Here is a 20,909-nt window from a genome sequence, read left to right as displayed (position 1 = left end):
TGACCTTATTCAATCACTGTTCAAATTACATCCCTATCTCTTTCTGTTTACTGGTTGTAGCCATCCATCCATTCATTTACTGATGCTATCACTCTAAACCCTCAAGTCTTTTGGATGCCCTTGGTCTCTTATGTCTTCTTTGCACCAGAATATCACCATGAAGATACAGGAGTTGACAGTGTCCTTCGGTTCCTCCAGTCCAGGACATCCTGCAGTTAGGGAACCACCACCGTTGGGCAATTAGAAATTTGTCTCCATTTTCGCACTGGCTTCTACTGCCATCCCTAAAAGGCTCTGGTACACCTGAGATACTAACATTTGCCACATGGAATTTGCCACGTGGTGCCTGTCCACAAAGCACCCACAGTTTCAACTTTGACGCTGTTTTCGGATGAAGTTTCAGTCGATGGGTGAAGCTTTGTTAGGATTGCTGTGGCTGCTGGTCCAGAAATTGAACTCAAAAGACGTCACAGCAGGGAAACACTCTGGGTAACGTTCATCGACTGACCTGCGGGAAATAAAATAGTAGCATTACTCATGGTGTTATACAGTTCCCACTAGAAAATGTAGGACTACGTATTCGGACAGCAGTATGTCAGAATACAGGGACTAAATTTGTCTACTCCATAAGCAACTGTTGGCCCGGTTACCAGCTAGCTCAAAGTGTGTGCCTCACTCGAAACCCTAACCCTTCTGGGGTCGCAGATGATTCTGGCTTGAACATAACACTCTGATCCCCTAGGGAGTACTAGAAACACGTCTTATCCCTTTTTTTGTTTACTCATGCATTCCCTTGGTCAAACGCAGGAAAGATACTAGTAGAGTTTTCAATACATTCATTGAAACAATCGTAGTCTTGCATAAAAAGAATGAGCTGTGATTATTAGGCAGATAAAACAAAACAAAGTAACCAGCATTGTGAACCTTGTGAAAAGAATGAACAGTCCACCCTGGCAGTCTGATTTTGAAATATCTATATATCCCTAATTCGCACTACCCCAGCTCTGACAGCATAGTCCATGTACCCTCAGGCCGATCTGAGGATAGCCTGAGACATCATACCTGTAGTTGGATTGGCAATCCCTCTCTGCAGGCTCAGCATGGAATCTCATCATTGGCAGAGCTATATGTCGAACAAGACTGTTGTCCCAGGACCGTTGTGGCTGGCGTGCCCCATCTGACCCTCTAAGGCACAGTGCACTGTTTACATATTAAAACCACAGTGTTATAGATACAGCTCTGATGCAAAGATGTGTCTGGATGTTAGAAGCTGGCTCCTAGCGAACAACGCAAGCACTGGATATCCTGTTCTATGTTCCTAGCCTTGAATGAAGAGTACAGATTATGTAGCAGGAAAGACTTACTAAAACAAACAGCATATACAGCTTTGCTTAGAATTATGTCGTGAAAATAAAATATGTAAAAGATAATTGGGCTAAAACGAAGTGTGCTAAAATGTGTAATGTGCAAAACTAAAAGGAGAACCAAAGTGGGTCCACGAGGGTCTCACTACAATGGCATAGCCATTCCTTCTGGGATATGATCATAGAAGAGCATTTCTGAGTGGTGGTTAACAAGCCTATATAGAAACATTGACTAAAATCTGAATTGGTAATTTTGCAGTTACAATTTCTATGTGCTTTACCTACATTTGAAATCTTATTGACCTTGAAGATTTGACTTTGTGCATTATCATATACCACATGTGCATTATCATATACCACACTGTATTGTAAATATTGTACAATATACCATAGATTAAATATTTACGTGTATTGTGTGTGTATTTCTCAAAACCTGCTAGTACCTAATAGAGTAGGCATAGGCTGGTCATCCTCTTACTTTTGGAGAGTTAAGTATGTCTATGTAGTCTTGGCTAACCAGTTGTGTAAGGAATTGGATTATTATTTGGGAAGAGTGACTACCAACCTCATGGAATAATCACAACCCTTGCTAGGATGAGCCTTCTAAGTCACTAAATTAACTCCAAGGTGGTGATGACACAGAGCAAACAGACTTAACTTAGTGCGATGTGCACAGTATTGATGCAGTACCAAAACAGTAATAGAGTTGAAATGCAAAACATAAGTCCTAAACCGAATTAGAAAAATCGAGTTAAAGTCAATGGACAAACTGACAAAAATCCAATGTGGGTAAAAGAGTGATATGCATTTGTAACATTTTAGGTAAGAATGGTGCCAAGAAACAAAAGTGCCAATAATTGTCAGTGTTCACAGTATACCGAGACATAGGTGCAATTTGAAGCTGGCGGCAATGGAGCATGGGTCGCGTACAGCAACCAGGTTCGTCCTGGTCAAAAATGTTACTTTCTGAATTAGTCCTCGAAGTCCCAATCCACCACAGAAGTACACTTCTAAAGACCCCCTAGGACCACAGCGGGGGCATTTGGAGCCTCACAGGATGTCAGGCAGAGGCCAGCAGCAGGGTCCAGTCCATGTGCCGCTAGTGAGTTGCAGGAAATGCCTCTTATAGCTTGTTGGATCGCGGAGGCTTGTATAGGAGGGCAGCCTTATGCACTCGGAGCCCACTTCTTTCTCCTGGGTAGATGAGGGAGCAGGTGCTGTCCTACAGGGCTCCTATCAGGTCACATACAGCAGATCTAGTCTTCTTCTATTCTTCCTCAGGTCCACGGAATGCCAAATTTAGCCTGGAACAAGATAGTGGGTTGGAATGACCCACTAGAAGACCAGCGTTGACTGCTGCACCATGGACCATAAAGCCTTGATCGAGCACTCCTTCAAACTTATTCCCACTCGACGTGCAATGCCGCTACAGTCTCGATCCCAGTTGAGAGAAAGGTCTGGGGATCGGTCGTGGAGCCCAAGATCCTCGTCACACTCCGTCGTCTTCCGATGAATCCTATAAGAAAATAAAGAGCAAGAAGTAGAAGAGGTCTTCGACTGTACCCCTTTTGTCATCTGATGAGATGAGGGAGCATCGTCATTTAAGGACTGGCTCCATGGTAGAGCCTGCGCGTTGGGTGGCTCCACGCTTCGTTGAGTTTCCTGGAGCCAGAGTGCCCCATCCCCATTTTGAGGCCATGCACCTCCTATTTCGGCGGCTGTTCCACACTGGCATGTCTTTGGGCCCCACGGGTTTGGGAGAGTCCCCTGTTGGTTCCCTGCTTCCGGTTCTGACCCCACAGTTCCATTCTGTCCCCCTAAACCACAAATAGAACTGGGTTGACGTTGGTTGTACCACCTCAACCTTCCCTGGCACTGGTCCCGATGCTGGCACACCCTGCGGCGTCCCCATTCTCATCCTCGACATTGAGCCAGAGGGTCGTCGCCTGCAGTTGGTGCAAGTTTGTGGCAAGGTGTGAGAGAAACATGTTAACCTTCTTTCTGCTCTCTGCTCTCAGGTTCTTCTCTTTATTCTTTCTCTTGCCCAGCAGGGCTCTGCTCTGGGTACCTTTAAAGGGCTATCTTCCTGCCATCTCACCCTTTCTGCAAATCAGCCATCCCTGTTCAAATCTCCTGTTGTAAAAAGGTTTTTGAAAGGTCTGCAACACGTTGCCTCCTTCACCTTTCATCATGCCTCCGTGGGACCGAAATCATGTGCTAACTTTTCCAATGTGTGCTCCTTTCGAGCCACTGCACAACTGTCCTCTTAGGCTCCTTACCATCAAGACTGCCTTCCTAGTAGCAATAACCTCTGCCCAGAGGGTCAGTGAGCTTCAGGCTTTGTCATCCAAGCCCCCATAACTGAACATCTACCCAGACAAGCTGGTTCTTTGCACTAGAGCTTCCTTCCCGCTGAAAGTTGTCACTCCCTTTCTTGTAGGCCCATTCATCACTCTGCTTACAAGTTATGCTCTGCCAAAGGCTTCTGAGGAAGAGGAGAAACTCCACTGACTGGACCCCAAAAGAGCGTTCTTGTTCTACCTTCATTGCACAAGCGTTCCGAGTGAACTACCAATTCTTCGTGGGGTGTGTCAGAGCAAAGAAGGGGAAAGCCATGCAAAAACAGACTTTCTCCCAATGGCTTATACTCTGCACTAAGATCTACTATGCACTGGCCAAAAGCAACCTCCTGAAGGCTTGTGTGCTCATCCCACCAGAGCTAAGGCTGAGACCTCTGCCTTAGCACGCTGAGTTCCGGCCCTGGACATCTGCCAGGCAGCAAGGTGGACCTCATTCACATTCTCACCCAGCATTACTGCCTGGACAGTCAAGTCCGTCAAAATGGGCACTTTGCTCTTTTGGTCCTGCAGGACATTTTAGTGTGAAACCGTTTTACAGACCCACCTTTGGGAAAGTATTGCTTGGAGATCTATTTTAATTTGAGGATTCGGCAGCTAGATGTCTTTATCAAATGAATAACTTAATTACCTTTGGTAACTCCTTATCTGGTAGAGATTCTATCTAGCTGCAGATTCCTTACTGACCCTCCCATCCTCCCTGCTCTGTAAACAGATTTATAGGGACAGGGCCCTAGTTTTCCACTCCAGTGACCTGTGTTCTTCGTGGTTCTGCACTCCTGACGTGAAAAGTCGCAAAAAGAAACTGACGTCAGAATGAAGGGTGGCGCCTGTATAGGCTCCGCTCACGTCACTTCTGGCCTGTACGACGCCACTCTGAGCCAAACTACACCACCTACCAGCATGCAGGGGTACTGCTCATGAAAAAATTCCGGATCCAGTCTGAAGCATGGGGATATTTCTACAGTAGGGAATATGCTGTTAGATAGTCTCTACCACATAAGGCGTTACCTAAGGTAAGTAACTTGTTGTTTCATTCTAAATTCTAACTCTTCCACTGATGACTATAAATAGATTCCGAACAAGGTACTTGCCTTGAGTACATTTTCCCAGATAGTCCCCAATGAGAACTTAGGATCTGACAAAGTCAGGTCAGTCCTTTTCACAGAATGTTAGATGCGGCTAAATGTTTAGTAGTCTCCCCCAACTACATATGCAAAATAGCCTTCATGACTTTTATGAATTATTTCTGAAGGTCACGTAGGTCAATGCTGTTGTTAGTTATTTTAATACATTTCTAGACTGACGTTTCTCGTATTATGAAATGTAGTAACAACCTTTCGAAATGCTATCCAAGTGTGAGGTGGGAGAAATATGTGGCTTCAATAATTTTTTTATATATCCTTCTAGGATTCGATTAGGGATGTGCATGTTAAAGGATTGATGTACAAAGCTATTCTGTCCGATATTGGTGAGTAATTTTTGAAGTATGTTTCCATGTCTTGGTTTCGTGCATCTCCAAAGCAGCATAGAAAAGTAATTCTTTGTTTTAGATTTGAATAAAGTAGTGCAAGTTAATTTTGCCAATAGCTCGTTTTTGGGGGAGACTATACAGTATTTCTGCTATTAGCTCTATCCGGAGTGTGGATTCAGCACACGAGCAATTAGATAAAGAAACCATTCCAGCGCAATACCAAAGCAATGACACCAATAAATTCCTTCTTTCACTTCTGGTCTATCAGATTCAGACACCAAAGTGTGAGGACTAGTACATGTCAAGATGGCACTTTGGTAATTGTACATTTTGATAACATCGCTAGAGAGGAGGAGAGCCTTCCTTGAGGGGCATTTACTTTAAGACTAGGAACACCAGCTCAAATGGATAATTGGTCTGTTTATTATTTACTCTAGCATTTTAATGTCTTTGATTACACCTATTTTCAGGCCATAGGTATGCTACCATTGGCTCGCCGGACCTGAATTTGCTTCTCACAAATGCACAGAAGGAGTTCCATACATACATATGTATACATTATGCAACCATACCCTCTTCACATGCTTGGGTGTGCACAATCACCAGTTTCTTTTTTTCTGCCAATCTGCTTCTCTCAAGCTATTTCCTCTTTTTTCTATTTTTCTATTTCTCTTCTTCCTTACTTAGAGGTTGGATAGCTACAATATTCTGAAATCCAGCTGTGCACATTTATGACAGTTTGGATTAGCTGGCCTGCACAGATAACGCATATTCTTTCCTATTGAAAATTTAACTGCAGATTCCTCACTTTTTAAATATTCCCCAGGCGTCAGACTGGAAACTTTTTTCTATTACTTCTGCTTGGCGGCCGGTGTCCCCGTGCGGATCAACACTGCCGCCGCCGTTCCACTCCAGAAGTGATGTGCGTGACCTAATGAAGGCTCCACTCCCATGCGATGACTTCAGTTCCTTTCTTTCCGCACCTCTAGACACATATCCAGAGTTTATATCATCTCGCAGAGACTAGTTTTTTTAATCCACTTTTTGAACTTTTCTACAGTATGCAAGGTATGTTGCCACGTTGCACCCCAAAAAAGGGTTTTAATCCCTGTAGGGACTGTCACAAACAAATTAGTGTGAGAGATCCCCACAGGTCTGCCAGTGGTTTCAGGAGGTCGAGCCACGACTCCAAGGCCTTCTGGAACTGCACGTTGATGAATCCAAAGGCCACTGGGGAATTTGAGGCACAACTTTGTGGCCAAGCACAAAAAGATGCAGCGCTGGGACCACTCCAAGTCCTGATCCCCAATGAACCTTCGTTCCCGAGCCTGCTCCCATTCCCGGAGTTGATAAAGTTGCTTTCGAGGCTGGTCTTTGCCTTCCGCTAAATCCTCAGGAAAGCACAAGAAACATAAGCAGTCAGAGTGGAGTTCTACTTCTCCGTGCCATTCCTACTGACCAGATGAAGCGAGGGGTTTGTGCCAATGGTCTCTCTCCTGAGGCCTGCCAACTTTGGAGCAGATTCTGCAGCTGGTCCCAGTACAACCTGAGTTTTGTGGGGCTTCAACTATGTTGCGAAAATTGAAGAGTTTCTCTCAGCTAAGCTCTTCGGAACTCAACCGATTTCCTCTGGTGCGTTTTTGGGCCACACAGAGCCGCTGTACTGATTCCTTATTCGGCTGCAGTTGCAACAACGCCCTCAGCGCCCATACCCAATCCACAACCAGATACACTGACTTTACTGCCTTAAGAGGTGATCTCCTTTGTCCTTCCGACAGTGATTTGACGCCGGTCCAAATTTAACTAACGTCTCAACCAAATCCGACTGAAGTTTCTGATCTTGCCTTACCAACAGGCAGGCAACATTCCCTGCATTTTCTTTTTGGCACGGACTTGGTCAATGATCCTGATCAGGGGCTCAGTCCTATGTCAAAGACAATTGGTATGAGTACCTACAAGATGCTAGTTAGCTTGAGACCTTCCTGGACTTGGCCTTTTCTCCCTTCCTGGCCCAGCCACCAAAGAATCTGCATCCTATGTTATGGTTCTGCTTCCCACTACAGAGATGAAATCAGCATCCTGACGGAAGACCTGCAGCCAACCCAGACTGACGCTGAGCCTTTCATATCTTTTAATGAAGCCTTGGCCAATACCTAGTAGGGGTTTGGGCTAAACCTTTTACTGGCACTCTCGCTAACTGGCATATTGCAAGGCGCCATCACCCTGCTCCAGGTAACTCCGCTTTTCGGCCACAGCACCCCTCTCCAGAGAGTCTTGTGGTGCAGGCCTCCATCAGCCGGACACGCCCCAACAATTTCCCTACTACTTTCTCTGGTAGGGAATGTATTTGGTAAATTCCTCTTCTCATCTGCCAGTTTGGCCCTTCGATGCTTCCTACTTGCTTGGCTGCTACACTCATGATTACTGGGATTCGGTGGCTACAGTCCTCCATGGCATTCCTGAAAGACCTTCGCTCTGTTCTGTCACAGGCCATTCAGGATGGTCGTGATGCGGCCAAGTTCATAAATTGTTGTGGCTTGGACACCACCAACTCTGCCAGACAGGCTATAGGCACCAATATTGCAATTCTCTGTCACGTGTGACTATGTTCTACTGGGTTCCCGGGCAACATCCAGTCCTCCCTGATGGACATGCCGTCCAGCTGGACTTGCTTGTTTAGGGTCAAGGCTGACTTGGACCTTGAACGTTTCTAAGAGAATAGGGCTATCGCTTGCTCTCTGGGCCCTTCCAACCAACCTCATCAGTAACACTTTCAGCGCACCTTTCGTGTCTTCGCCGAAGGCATTTCCTACTGCCAGCCTATCCCACCCCAGGAGGGAACCCATCAGTTTTGTGGAAGAGGCCATCGTGCCAACCACTCCTGTGGCCAAGGTCAAAGTACCTCTCAGGCCACCACCTACCCCTGCAGCCTCTCCTGTCAGGCCCCTTTAGTGTACCCTTACTGAGTCACAGCCACCCGGTGGGAGGCAGAATCTATTGATTCTATCTAGACTGGCAAGACAGGTGGGTTCTACATTTTTTCCGCAAAGGCTATGCCCTACCCTTCCTTTTGTCCCTGCCATTTCTTCCACAGTCCTCCAAATGACTGACGGAGGAACACATCTCCATTTTGCTGCAGGAGGTTCAAGTGTTTTGGCAAAAGGAGCTATTGATTGGGTGACTGAACCAGAAGAAGGACCTGGTTGTTTTTCCTGCTATATTCTGGTTCCCAAGAAGGGTGAAGGTTTTTTACCTGTTCTAGACCTGCACCCTCTCAATTTCTTTGTCCACAAGGAGAAATTCAAAATGCTCGACTTGACCCAGGTCTTATCGGCCCTCAACCCTGGAGACTTGATGGTGGCATTGGACCTGCAGGAGACCTATTTCCATATACCCGTTCTGCCGCCCATCACCGCTACCTGCAGTTTGTGGTGGGAGAGGAACATTTTCAGTTTGCTGAGCTCCCCATAGGTCTCACCTGCACCCCTCGGATGTTCATGAAAGTTATGCCAGTGGTGGCAACACACCTATGGAGATTAGGGGTGCCAGTCTTCCCCTACCTTGACAACAGGCTGTTGAAGGCAGGCACACTCCATGCAGTCATCAAACACCTCCTGTCATCTTTGGGTTTGACTATCAACGTGCCAAGTCACACCTGGCTCCTTCTTAGACACTCCCTTTCATCGGAGCCATTCTGAACACGGTTGGTTTTGTGCCTGCAAATTTCCTCACGTATTACATAGCTCATGACATCTTCTACGACTTCATTGATCGCATCACTGCAACATCTGAAATGACATAATTGATTACTAGGCTGTACATGGCGGGGTCATGATTTTCAGTTACTTTAGGGCATTTTAGGTAACTGGAACTGGTGAATTACAGTTTTTATTTTTTCTGTTTAGAATTGTATGTTTTAACTGATATAGATTCGTGAAAATACCGTCCCTTTAACTTTTGGTTTCTTCAGTGATATATAGTCACTGCGGTCACCACTGAGTAGTTATAGTTAGTATTGTGTTTCCATATTTTGTGCTGTTAATAACTTTGGAGCCGTTCGACGAATCTCCACTAAACTTTCCAAAAAAGTGCAGACTAGTTTGCGCATGAAAAGTTTTGGGGTGATCCATCAAGCAGGGGCTGAGAAAAAAGGGGGGTCCCATAACGAGTTTCCCTATTTAATTTCTATAGGAACCCTAGACTCAGCTACTATCCAAACTGCCAAACGGATTTACATCAAATTTGGCAGATAGATAGATGTAGATGTCGGTCCAGGTAGGGTGCTTTTTGGGTTTTGGTGTAAATTTGCTAAGTATTTTTTGAGGAATTGATGCTGAAAAAAAAAATATTAGATCTTGGAATGTGGAGCCTCTGTGGATCCAACAGATCTCCTGCTGAGAACTGATTGGCTGCCACCACATCAGCGAGGAAGTGGTGGCACCAATCTTAGGACTCTGGACTGAGTCCTGAACAAACATTAATAAAGACATTGGGGGCTAGGCCTGGTGGTGTTTTTTGTTGTTTGAAGTTTGCCGTGAGTATGTGGAGTATCCGCAAATCCATAGCAAAAGAATATATCAAATAGAAAAGCACGGGCTAAATAAAACAAAAATGCCTTTCTGCCTTGGCCTCTTTGTCTTGTTTGTGGCAGATCTTGAAATAATAATATGACACCTGATTCCCACTTCACCAATCTTCATTTCCAACATGAGGGACGTGTTATCTGGTGCTTACAAAACAACAGCCTAATCTGAATTCTGTGTCAAGACTGTAGGCTTGTATTATGCTCTTCTTTCTTCACTTTATTTTAACAGCGTGTGTGCCTGTCAGCTTTCACTGGGCCTCATGTCTGTGGCGGGAGCAGCCGGCTGCTAGAGGGCGCTCATGGGTCAGTGAAACATTCCCCCGGCTCTCCGGGCGTTGCGCTCTTCATTTGCTATTTGTGGGGAAGCTGCCCAATGTGCCTGGAAGCCTTGACACCCGTAAATCGGGTCTGTATTAGCGGGCCTTTGTCCCGTATTTGTCAATTTCTGTGCTGTGACCGCCAAGCCTGCAGGGGGGGAGGTGTAGTGAGGTTATGGATTCACTGCGTACATTGCTAAATTAGCATAAATTAGTATAAGCCTGGCTGCCATGTTACCACTTTTGCACACGTTTCTACAGGCGTTTGTTTTGCACAACTCCTCTGCCTGTGCTCGCTCACATGAGAACCATCTACCTTTCACGTCTCTTGCTGTCCTCTGAGGCTCTGTCTGCACAGCGTGTTCAAGGTCAAAAAACAATGTGCTCCGTTAATCTGCTGTTGGTCAGTTCCACGCATGTTAGACATAATACTGCCACAGGTGCACTACCGAAAATCCGGTGCTTTTAATATTGCATTGTAGGCATGTTAAGGCACTCGAAGAAAACCTTTCAGGGAAGAAGAGCGGTTTGTCCGGTGATGTAAACCTTTGCATCCAAACCTGGAGGTATGGGGTCCACCTGACAAAGCCCAGAGGTCTTCTATAATTATCATAAACTAGTTCCTAGCAAGGGGAGGGTGACAAGGCACTTTAGGCCTTTTTTCCACTAGCTTTATAAAATGATCTCCCCGTTCATATTTTATGGAATTGTAAAAATGCTCACTAAATTGAGTTTATGCATTCTGCTGCTAGTATTGGCTTGTGTACTGCATTATAGAGCACGTTAGTTAAAATAAACATTTTAAACTATACTGTGTCTCTGATTACTTATGTTGTGGACAAGTATGAGTGAGTTGGCGAAAGAGTGTTCTTGCTCCCGTGATTACTGAGAGAGTCTGAGTCACTTGTACTAGGATGTCTAATCATTGGTAGCTTCGCTGTAGTACGGAGAACGAATGAGACACTATAGCTAGTCGGATAAGGATTCCGGGCACTAAGGTGGGTTGTTGGTACACTAGTATACACAGAGGTCCTGGTTTCCTGCACGTAGTTCTGTATATGTGCAGAATCCCTCCAACAGAGGGGGTTGTAAAATGTAACCGCTCAGTCCCGCAGTGTGTATCCAGGGTTTGTGCAGGAACCTATAACCCCACAATAGAACAACTGTTTGATGGGGATTATTTTTTGCTGCCATCCTGGCTATCTGAACTGCACGTTGGTTATACTAAGGGCCCTTAGGCGTACTCGTCAGTGCAAGTTTTGTATTTAGGGGCCGTAGCCCATCGGTTTGTCAGTGTTCCCCTTTTTAGGGCAGTTTGGCCACCTTTACACCACAGGGACCGGCCAAAGCTGGGTACCCTAGGAACTGAGTAGGATGTTGGTCACAGCTGCTTGAGTCCTTGACTCTGCCTAATCTGCTAGGCTCCCTAGCACCACAACAGATCCTAACATGCAGTACTCCAAGGCTGTGTATTTTGTAGAGGAATCAGCCTCCTTAATGCCTCAGGATGCCAAATTTGTGAGGCAGTGGACGCCTTAACCCAGCACTCAGTGTTTCTGACCCTGGCACTCATGGGGTAGCAAATGGAGAGTCTGGCCCAAGCGCATCAGCAAGGCCCCTTGCTGGCGCCTGAATGTCCAGGGTCTCACCCTCAAGCAGACAAGCGTGCTATGGACCAGGGTGTTGATAAGGACACTTTTGAGCATCTCAAGAAGGCCTTCCTGCAGAGGCAAACAAAGTTGTCTGATCCTGAGCACTTTAACCTGACCCCTCCGTCTCCTCCCCCAGCAGGGGGATGACTCCCAGGGCAATACTGACCGGGATCCAGGCACCTCTCTACATGGCACCCATCTGCAGATGAGACTGCAAAGCCCCACTCTGTGCCTACTCCGCAGGCCGACCTGTTAGCGGATATGTTGGATGCGGATGACTTGCTCCACCACAGGTCTTCAAAGTTGTCCTCCAGTGACAAGGTGGCAACCTATCTTGCGAGTCATCTATGGAAATCCCTGGATAAGGATGTCTGAGCCCGCCTATGGGCGGAATATCTCCGTCCTTCACTAGAGAGCAAGGTAGCCCTAACACCAGAGATAGATGAGGAGATGAACACTTTTGTGGCAGAGTATATTAGGAGCCCAAGAAGGGCATTGACTGCCCCCGACGTTCATGCCGGGATAAGTTGTTGAACATGAAAGCGTCCATCGCCAAAGTCCTTGACATCACTGAGGAGGCTGAGCAATCAGGGTCTCTTATATTGCTCGAGATCCTTTCTGGCTGGGCCCAACAGGCAGTTATCCTCCTACGGAATGCCAATTCTAATATGTCAGCAAAACTGAGGTGGTTCCTCCTTATCTAAGTGGACCCAAATATTGGGGATCTAGCTGCCTCATAGGAGGGTCCTACTGCACACGGCAGTTGTTTGTGAACCCCTTTATTAAGGAGTTAGGCAAGTTTGTGCAAGCATTTAATTCCTTTGACAAGGCACAAGCATACATTAAGAAATCATTTCTTCCAAGGTTTTTGGAGGGGCCAGGCCGCTTAACCACAGATACGTTTCAGAGAGGCAAAGGTCTCACTGCACCCCTCGGATGTTCCCAAAAGTCATGGCAGTGGTGGCAACACGCCATTAGAGATTAGGGGTGCCAGTCTTCCCCTACCATGACAACAGGCTGTTGAAGGTGGGCACACCCCAGGCAGTCATCAAACACTTCCATACTATGTCAAACCTCCTGTCATCTTTGGGGTTCACTATCAATGTGCCAAGTCACACCTGACTCCTTCTTAGACGCTCCCTTTCATCGGAGCCATTCTAAACACGGTTGGTTTTGTGCCTGCTAATTACCTCATCTCACCAGTGATGTATATCAACCACTTGAGGAGGGTCCCCAATCCAGATCTGGTGAAAGGTTTCTGGCAGTATTGCCTGGATCGAGAAACTTCGGTCACAACAGAGCATCTTCCAGGGAAATCCAACGAGGTAGCCGATTGGCACTCCGCACACCTTCATGATCTCGATGCATGGCAACTTCATCCTGATGTGTCCAATGTGATTCAGAGGGTTTGAGGTCCATTTCCAGTCGACATGTTCGCCTCTCACCTCGAATGTCACTTGACGTGATTCTTCAGCTGAAGGCTGGACCTGCAAGCGGCGTCTGGATGCGTTTCTGCAATACTGGAGTGTGAAGACGGAGTATGCATTTTCCCCCGTTTGCAATGCTTAATGCAGTTGGTGGCGCAAGTATGAAGGCAGAAGGCAACACTGGTACTAATTTAGCCGCTTTGGAGCTCTCAAGTATGGTTTCCTATGATGATGGAACTTTAAGGGGATTATCCCATCCGTCTACCCCGGAAGCAGGATATTCTTCTAGATCTTCTGGGGAATCCCCACTGCATGGTTCTGGAGGGGCACCTATTCCTCATGGAGTGGAGGATTTTAGAAGTAGGTGGAACATCCAAGGACCTTTGGAAACCGCTCAGGGCCTTTAATCCAAGGCTTGGGGAGAAGAGATAAATATAAGATACAAGTCCGCTTGGAGACAGTGATTGCATTGATGTTTGCAGAGGGACGCCAATCTCATGGAATCTGGAATCGTTCATGTTTTTTACTTTTTGTCGTTCGTGGAAGGGATGGTCTACAGGTCAGCAAACATTGTCCATTCCGCCATCTCAGCGGGCCACTTTACCATAGAGGGTCCTCCAGTGGGGAAGCATCCCATGGTCAAGAAATTAATGAGGGGTGTAAGGTTTTCAGTTCCTCCCAAACCCAGGTATTCTTCTTTGTAGGATGTTAACAAGGTTTTTGACCTTATCCTCTCTTGGCAGCAGAATAAGTACTTTTCCAGAACAAAATTATCCGGCAAGTTGCCTTGGTTACTTTGATTTTTTTGTAGAAGAGTCTCTGATGTAAGGGCTCTGGAAATCTCAGAAGGGTCTTCTACACAGAGGGCGTTACTATTCATGTTTCCAGGAGAACGAAATGTAATTCCAGGTTTTTTTCTTACCCATCATTTGCACAAAGGCCTACGTTGTGCGTTGTTAGATGTCTCAAGGCTTATGAGCCAGTGATGGAGGAGTTGCACCTCGCGGGGGAACAGCAACTCCTGATTGCCTTGCGCAAACCGTTTAGAGCGGTTTTTATCTCCCACCATATCACTCTGGGTGAGGGACATCCTGCATGAAGCATGAATTGATACTTCTATATCTTTTAGCACATTCGGCGAGAGGTGCTGTGGCATCTAAGGCGTTTGCATTGGGGGGCTCGTCTAGAGGACATCTCAAACGCTGCTGATTGGTCATCAAACTCTACGTTTAAGATAGTCTGTTTTAAGCCAGTAGTCCACATAGCTTCATCGGTGTTGGAGAAGCTTTTAATGCGCATAATCTGAGCCTCTGGTCCTGACATAAAATGAAAACTTTCCTAGCTATCATAACAGAAAGTTTTAATTTCTTTTAAGGACATAGAGGCGACGATTATTCCCACCCGTATCAAGTCTCTTGTACTCTCTCTATTCAAGGGTTGACCGCTCCGTGGGAATTTGGAACCTTTTAAGGTAGAAGTATACTTTTGTTTATAGGTTATTATTTCTTTGTCAACCGGTTTGCTTCAGAATTGTTGGTTCATGATAGTTATTTCTATGAAGTTTAGGTGTAAGAACGTGTTTATCCTATTTCAGGTTTCTGTTTTCATTGCTGATATGGTCATCAGTTTATGGATGGGAATTACAGGATTGTTCTTGTTTTAAGAGAATGAGGAATGGATTTTCCGGCTTGGAAGGAATCTGTTGCACGAAGAAAGAGGGAACATGAACAGTGTCGATGGACTATGTTACGGGGACTGTACATTGGTGGATTCTTTTTTTGTTCTTCTTTCCCTTAGATTCTTAGGAAAGGTAGTTTGTTATTGTTTAATACTGCTTTCAAAATAAAGTGGAGAGCATAATCTTTGCCTCTGTGTCCTTAATAGAATTGAAACGATAGCTAGGAACATTTTCATTATTGGGGGCCTCTTTCCATTTGTGTGTTTTGGGGATGCGCCTCACCCTAGCAGGTTTGTGGTCACTCTAGAGGAGTTTGGAAATATAGCTATCCTAGCTTGCTAGGCCGTTTGTCCACTTTAGTTTTTGGTCATAATACAAGGAGGCAAAGAGGATTTGGGAGGAGGAACCTTTTCCAGCCTGGGGACGGCCTACCTCAGTTGCACATGATTTTGTTCCTCAATTAGGTGTCTAGGCTCTGTCCTTTCCCACCAAGGGGACAAGAGAGAGACAAAAGCTAACAAAAGAAGCACAGGAGATTTTCACACTCCTATATCATTCTGATTGGCCAAAGTACCACTCTTGCATGCCAGATAAGTCTTCTTAACTATCCATTTTTTTTTTTCTTCTCTTTTTTTTTCCCCTCCTTTTTTTTGTTGAGAAAGAGGGAATTTGTCAAGGAGAACCATATGGTTTGCATGGCATAAACAACACAGTAAATTGACGAAGATTAACTGGGGCTGCCTGACATAGGCAGCATAATAAACTATTATACTCTAGAAACATATATGATTACTGCCTAAACAAGGCTATGAATAAGTAATACTTGCATTTCTGGAGCACTGTCTGGCCTAGACTACAAAGAAAAAACAAGCGTGGATCACTGTTACAGTAATATAACATATCTACTTTGATCATATACTATACACTTGTTGAAATCCTCAAAGCAGCACGCCTATATTTTTAACAACCATGGTTTCTCTCTAGAAATATCATAAGGGCAGAAATGCACCAGTTTATTGGATATATTGAAGTACACTTCAGGGATATGTGATTTGATTGAAATCCATTATTGATAATTTCAACTGTTATCTGGTTCTGAAGTTGGAAAATACGTATGTGTACCTAATAAAAACAGACAACAGGGAAGCAGTTATTTCTCTAAACTTAAAAAAGATTAGGTTAACAGCTCTGAAAGATAGATTGGAAAGACAAAGTTACTTACTTCAACCTAAATGAAGAACTTGTAGGGAATCTGGTACAACTAATCATATCATCAACCAAGACCTAACCTGAGTGTTCTCATCTTTGCCCAGTGTTTACCAGAGATTACATGCATTCTAGAGATGACTGTGCAACCCTCATTCTGTCCATATATTTCTGATTGCCGCACTCAGTGTGTGATTTAGCCTTTTCACTGCATAGATCAGTCATCCTGAGAGGGCCGGCATGAAAGGTGGAATTAGAGCTGCAGGATTTAGCGCTAGACCAAAGATGCATTATTTGGGCTTTTTCTATGTGTTATAAGCGGGAACCACGAGTTTCAGAAAAGGGGTGTGAACACCTCTTATGGACTGCCCTTTTCAAGATAGTGGTCTGTCCATTCTGTATAAAATATTAAGTAGATTCTCTTCCTGTGATATCCATTCCGGTCTAAATCGTATGTAAGGAGGCATTTCCAACAGATGAGGCATTGGAGCACATTCTTTCCCTTATTTCCTATTGCATTCTTTGCCTCCTTGCTACTTTCTTTTGACCCTAAGATTTTCTTCAAGCAGTTGGAACCTTTGTTGGAGCCTCTTCTGGGGATCATTGCTTTATTATTTCCTCTTCCATCATACCATTAGCTGTTAACTTTGGCATCAATATTACACTTTGGTCAAGAGCTGCAAGAATGCCAAGGACATATTTCACCCTTTGTGGTTTCGTTTCCTTCTTTTCGAAGCTGCCTCACTGAAACCCGACTTCTTATGTTGGCCTAAGGGGTTTAGAGTACTTTGCAAAAGAATCAGACTGCATTACATTTTTTTTAACCATTTTAGGCACATTGATATTAATTGATTTTTCTCAGAATCTAAGGCTTTTGAGCCAAAGCGGACATTCAAACCTTTTTCCCCGTTTTACAGTCTCTACAGCTGTAACCACTAGGCCACATCTTCCATCTCTACAAATACTCTTAGTAATAGCCGAAGAAGCTCATAAAATAGTTCAAAACCTTTAAAAACAAAAATCTTCTCTCAGCAGAAATTTATCACGCACTACAATATATCATGTCATTAATCTCCCCAAACAAAACACAGACCAGGACAGAGATAATTGACAAAATGGCACCTAACAAAAACCTGAAAACACACCAAGGTCTACAGCCATGATGCTACTGAGTGATCGCTCAAACTCTCTTCCCCAAAAGACAATGTAGTAATGGCTCAGATCTTGGACGAGACACAGATCAAGAATTCAACAAGTTCTCTAATCTCTAGTACTTTCAAGGTTGAACTATTGTAAGTCACTTTTGGTTTGGTTACCCAGAATACACCTGGCTCCACTCAGAGCAGCACTTCTTTTGTCCTCCAGATTGAAAACCGGCTCAAGAAAATCTGACCATAATGATGCCATTGTAATCTCTCCTCACTGACTGCCAGTAAAGAGAAGGTGCACCTTCAAATTTGGAAATGTTTATAAAGAAAACAAACACTAAAACAATCCTTCTCGGATAATGCCCAGGGAATTTGGAACTGACCCCACACAACTTTTTGGGAGGTCACAAACGAGCATAATTGGCCCGTTGCGTCCTCAAAAAATCATCCTTTAATGTACAAATGCCAAATTGCGATTCGGTAACTTGTTAACGAATCACAGTTAGGTTTAGCAATTCGGTATTTGGAAAGGGCGGGTTTAGGGCATCCCTTCCAACTACCGAAGCGCAGTGGCTTGTATTAATATTTTGTGACTGAATTCCAGTTGCCAAATATTAGTATACTATTGACACATCGAAGGAAGTGGTAACCCATTTGCAAATGGGAAGGGGTCCCTTGGAGGAAGATGTAAGCAAAAATATGTTTTAAGAGCAGTCAGTGGTCACCATGGACCACTGCCTGCTCTGAAAATTATTTTTGTTTACATTTTCCACAGTGAACCCACGGATCACTGCCTGCTCTTAAAACAAGCATTTGCAATGCAATAGGTCTCGTATTACTGATAGTTTGAGGTATTGGCATTGTAAATAATAATGCATGGCAAATAGCTCATACTTTCAGCAAAGTGAGACCTGGTGCATTGCAAATGTTTGTGTAGTGAGCCAGGAACCAGTATTGTATGTCTCAGTGCAGTACAGCAAACTGCTCCTAGAGGTCCCTAGTGAGCAAGGCACCAGCACTGCATGTCTAGGTGCAGTATCGCAAGCTGCTCCTAGAGGTCCCTAGTGAGCAAGGCACCAGTACTGCTTGTCTAGATGCAGTACTGCAAGCTGCTCCTAGAGATCCCTAGTGAGCATCATAAACTTTTGGTCACATATGGTACTTCACCCTGCAGAAGATATGGTAAATCCACCATACCCATAATGCATTGCATGCAAGACAGTACCTCGAGTACATTCAAATAGCTATGTCCATAAATACAATTAGTAGCTTTGAAATGTGAAAAAATAATTATTATATTAATTCTGGATTAGATTGTACTCTATGTGGAGCTGATGAAGGGAAAGGTATAGAAGGTTTAAATAAATGTGAGATGTGCTAGCAAGTCAAGTAACCACTGCCAACCTAGTTTAGGACCAAGTGAGTGTCCTGTCTGAAGGCCTTTAAAAAAATAGTGCCTTGAGGCTTTAGTTAAAACCTAGGGTAACCTAGGGTGTAACAACACCTGTAACAGGGAGTGTCCTTATGGAAGGTTACAAGAAGAGACAAGGCAGTAATAAGGAGGGACTACTAAGCCTAATGACCAATGAAAAGCCATCATTTACAAAGGACAGGGAGAGGAGCCAATTAAAACGATGGGTCGAAAGTAGGCGGAGCTTTATACGCATATCTTGAATACAGCATGCCTCGAAGAGACCGTGCAAGCGCTGCGTAGGCGACACCTAGAAATTAAACTTGAACGTTTCATTTTCTTTTTTAAATGCATCCCATTTTCCTTTAGGAAAATAGGCTGCATTTAAAACAAAAAAAATAGCTTCAATGAAAAGTTGTCACAGACATGGCGGTCTGCTGACCCCAGGAGACCACCATCCCTTTGAGGGCCATAATTCCTAATGGGTCGCAAACTTCAATCTACTCCATTAATAGTTATGAGGTAGATCTATTTGCGACCCACTAGGAATCACCATTTAATATTTGTAATTTTCTTACATTTGAAATTACAATTTTCTAATTGCGATTTGGTAAGAATTGCAATTAGGTAATTGCATTTTGTACTTTTTGTACATATGGCCCTCAGGCACATCAAGAGAGGTGTGGCGCAGAGGCCGGTGTCTGACACCGGAGGGTGGGTCTCACAGTTCGATCTCCGTTGGCAGCTCAACTCAGCATCATGTGACTCTGGGCAATAGGTCATCTAATCTCCCTGACGGCCCCTGCCCCTAGAAAACTTAAGAGGTGATATGTTCTCACTTTACAAACAGGAATTCTTATTTATTTATCAAGCTTTAAGAGAGGTAAAAACCTTTCTATTTCTACAATACTGCACTTTATAGTCAGAAGGAGTCTCTGCAGCTGACTAATGACCAGTGTGGCTGTCGGCAACAATGACTTCTCTCACCCTTTTGTAAATAGATGTTCAATTATATATGAGTTTCCTCACATTTGAAAGTTCAAACTTGTACCATGCATAACATAAAGTAAATATCTAGAAGACTATATCACTTATGATCACACGCTGTTGCTCTTATAATACTGCTTTATATTGATCCCACAAATTCGATTATGTTCTCTTTGAATGGGAAATAGGCTGGAACATAAGGTGTATACTCTTATCATTGGAACTGGGCCACAGTATAAAAAACAGTTATATGAATAAATCAGTTCATACTATCCCACTTCATGTACCTCAGCAGCTCACAAAAGGCGACATTTAAAACCTGTGGAATAATTTGTGGAAATATTTTGCTCTGAATCTCAGCCGGCACTGAGTGCCGGTGGGGGAGAGCTTTGGATGTTGTGAGCTATTATCAATACTGCAATACTCTGCTATGTTAAATTTAACATCATTGGCTCTTTTTATCAGCATAAGCGATATTTCTTATTCTACCTCATTTGCAGACCAGCTTTAGAGTATGCCAGACCTAAAAAGGTATTTTATTCCTTTTTTTAAAGTTATTGATGCTTTCAAAATATGCATACTTTAGGCTTTTAGGGAAGTCGCGCTTGCCGTGGTGAATGTCAGTGCATCTCTGTGTTCTTTTATCTGAGGGTGACATGTACAGCAATGTGGGCATTATATGATAAACAGTTTGCAACTATTCTAAATCTTCTAAAGTTCCTCAATGTGTTTTATTTTTCTACAGAAAGGTACATATGCTACGGTGAACAGACGCGTGCTGTTTTGGCAAAACTAGCCAGCCACGGAAAGAAGATGTTTCTTATCACAAATAGCCCCAGCAGCTTTGTGTAAGTACGCTTCTATTGCACCGTTAAACTGAGCAGCTTCACTTAAGTGTCTGCCTATGCCTAATTTTCCTGTGGCTGAAATATCACACTGTAGTTATAAATGTTGTATTGGTTCATATATATGTGTGCCTGTATATATGTATGGTGCATGTATATATGTATGGTGAACGTGTGTGTGTGTGTGTATATGTGTGTGTGTGTGTGTGTATGTATGTATGTGTGTGTGTATGTATGTGTGTGTGTATGTATGTGTGTGTATATATATATATATATATATATATTAATTACCTACTGGCGGTCGCCAGTAGGTAGTTATAGTTAGGACCCCTTTTCCATAGGAAATCCGCAACATTCTATTTTGAATAACTTTGGCGCCGGTCGATGAATCCTCGCGAATTTCTCAAAATAGGTGGGGCGCTACGCTCCGCTCCTACCCTGAAAGTCTCGGGGGGATA

At 44.2% G+C, this 20,909-nt stretch overlaps 1 protein-coding gene across 2 annotated transcripts in view; it reads left to right on the top strand.

Moving 5' to 3' along the window:
* The window catches only part of NT5DC3 (5'-nucleotidase domain containing 3), a 402,542-nt gene that overhangs the window by 164,769 nt on the left and 216,864 nt on the right, over positions 1-20,909 (top strand). For both annotated transcript variants that reach the window (XM_085653247.1, XM_085653246.1), the window contains exons 7-8: positions 5,132-5,192; positions 20,352-20,454. In XM_085653247.1, coding sequence (XP_085509373.1) covers positions 5,132-5,192; positions 20,352-20,454 — 164 coding nt within the window. The remainder of the gene's footprint in view (positions 1-5,131; positions 5,193-20,351; positions 20,455-20,909) is intronic.

The sequence above is a fragment of the Triturus cristatus genome, chromosome 4_1 (assembly GCF_964204655.1).
Source record: "Triturus cristatus chromosome 4_1, aTriCri1.1, whole genome shotgun sequence".
NCBI classification, from domain to species: domain Eukaryota; kingdom Metazoa; phylum Chordata; class Amphibia; order Caudata; family Salamandridae; genus Triturus; species Triturus cristatus.
Note: the sequence above shows the minus strand (reverse complement) of the source record. Positions and strands in the feature narration are given on the sequence as shown.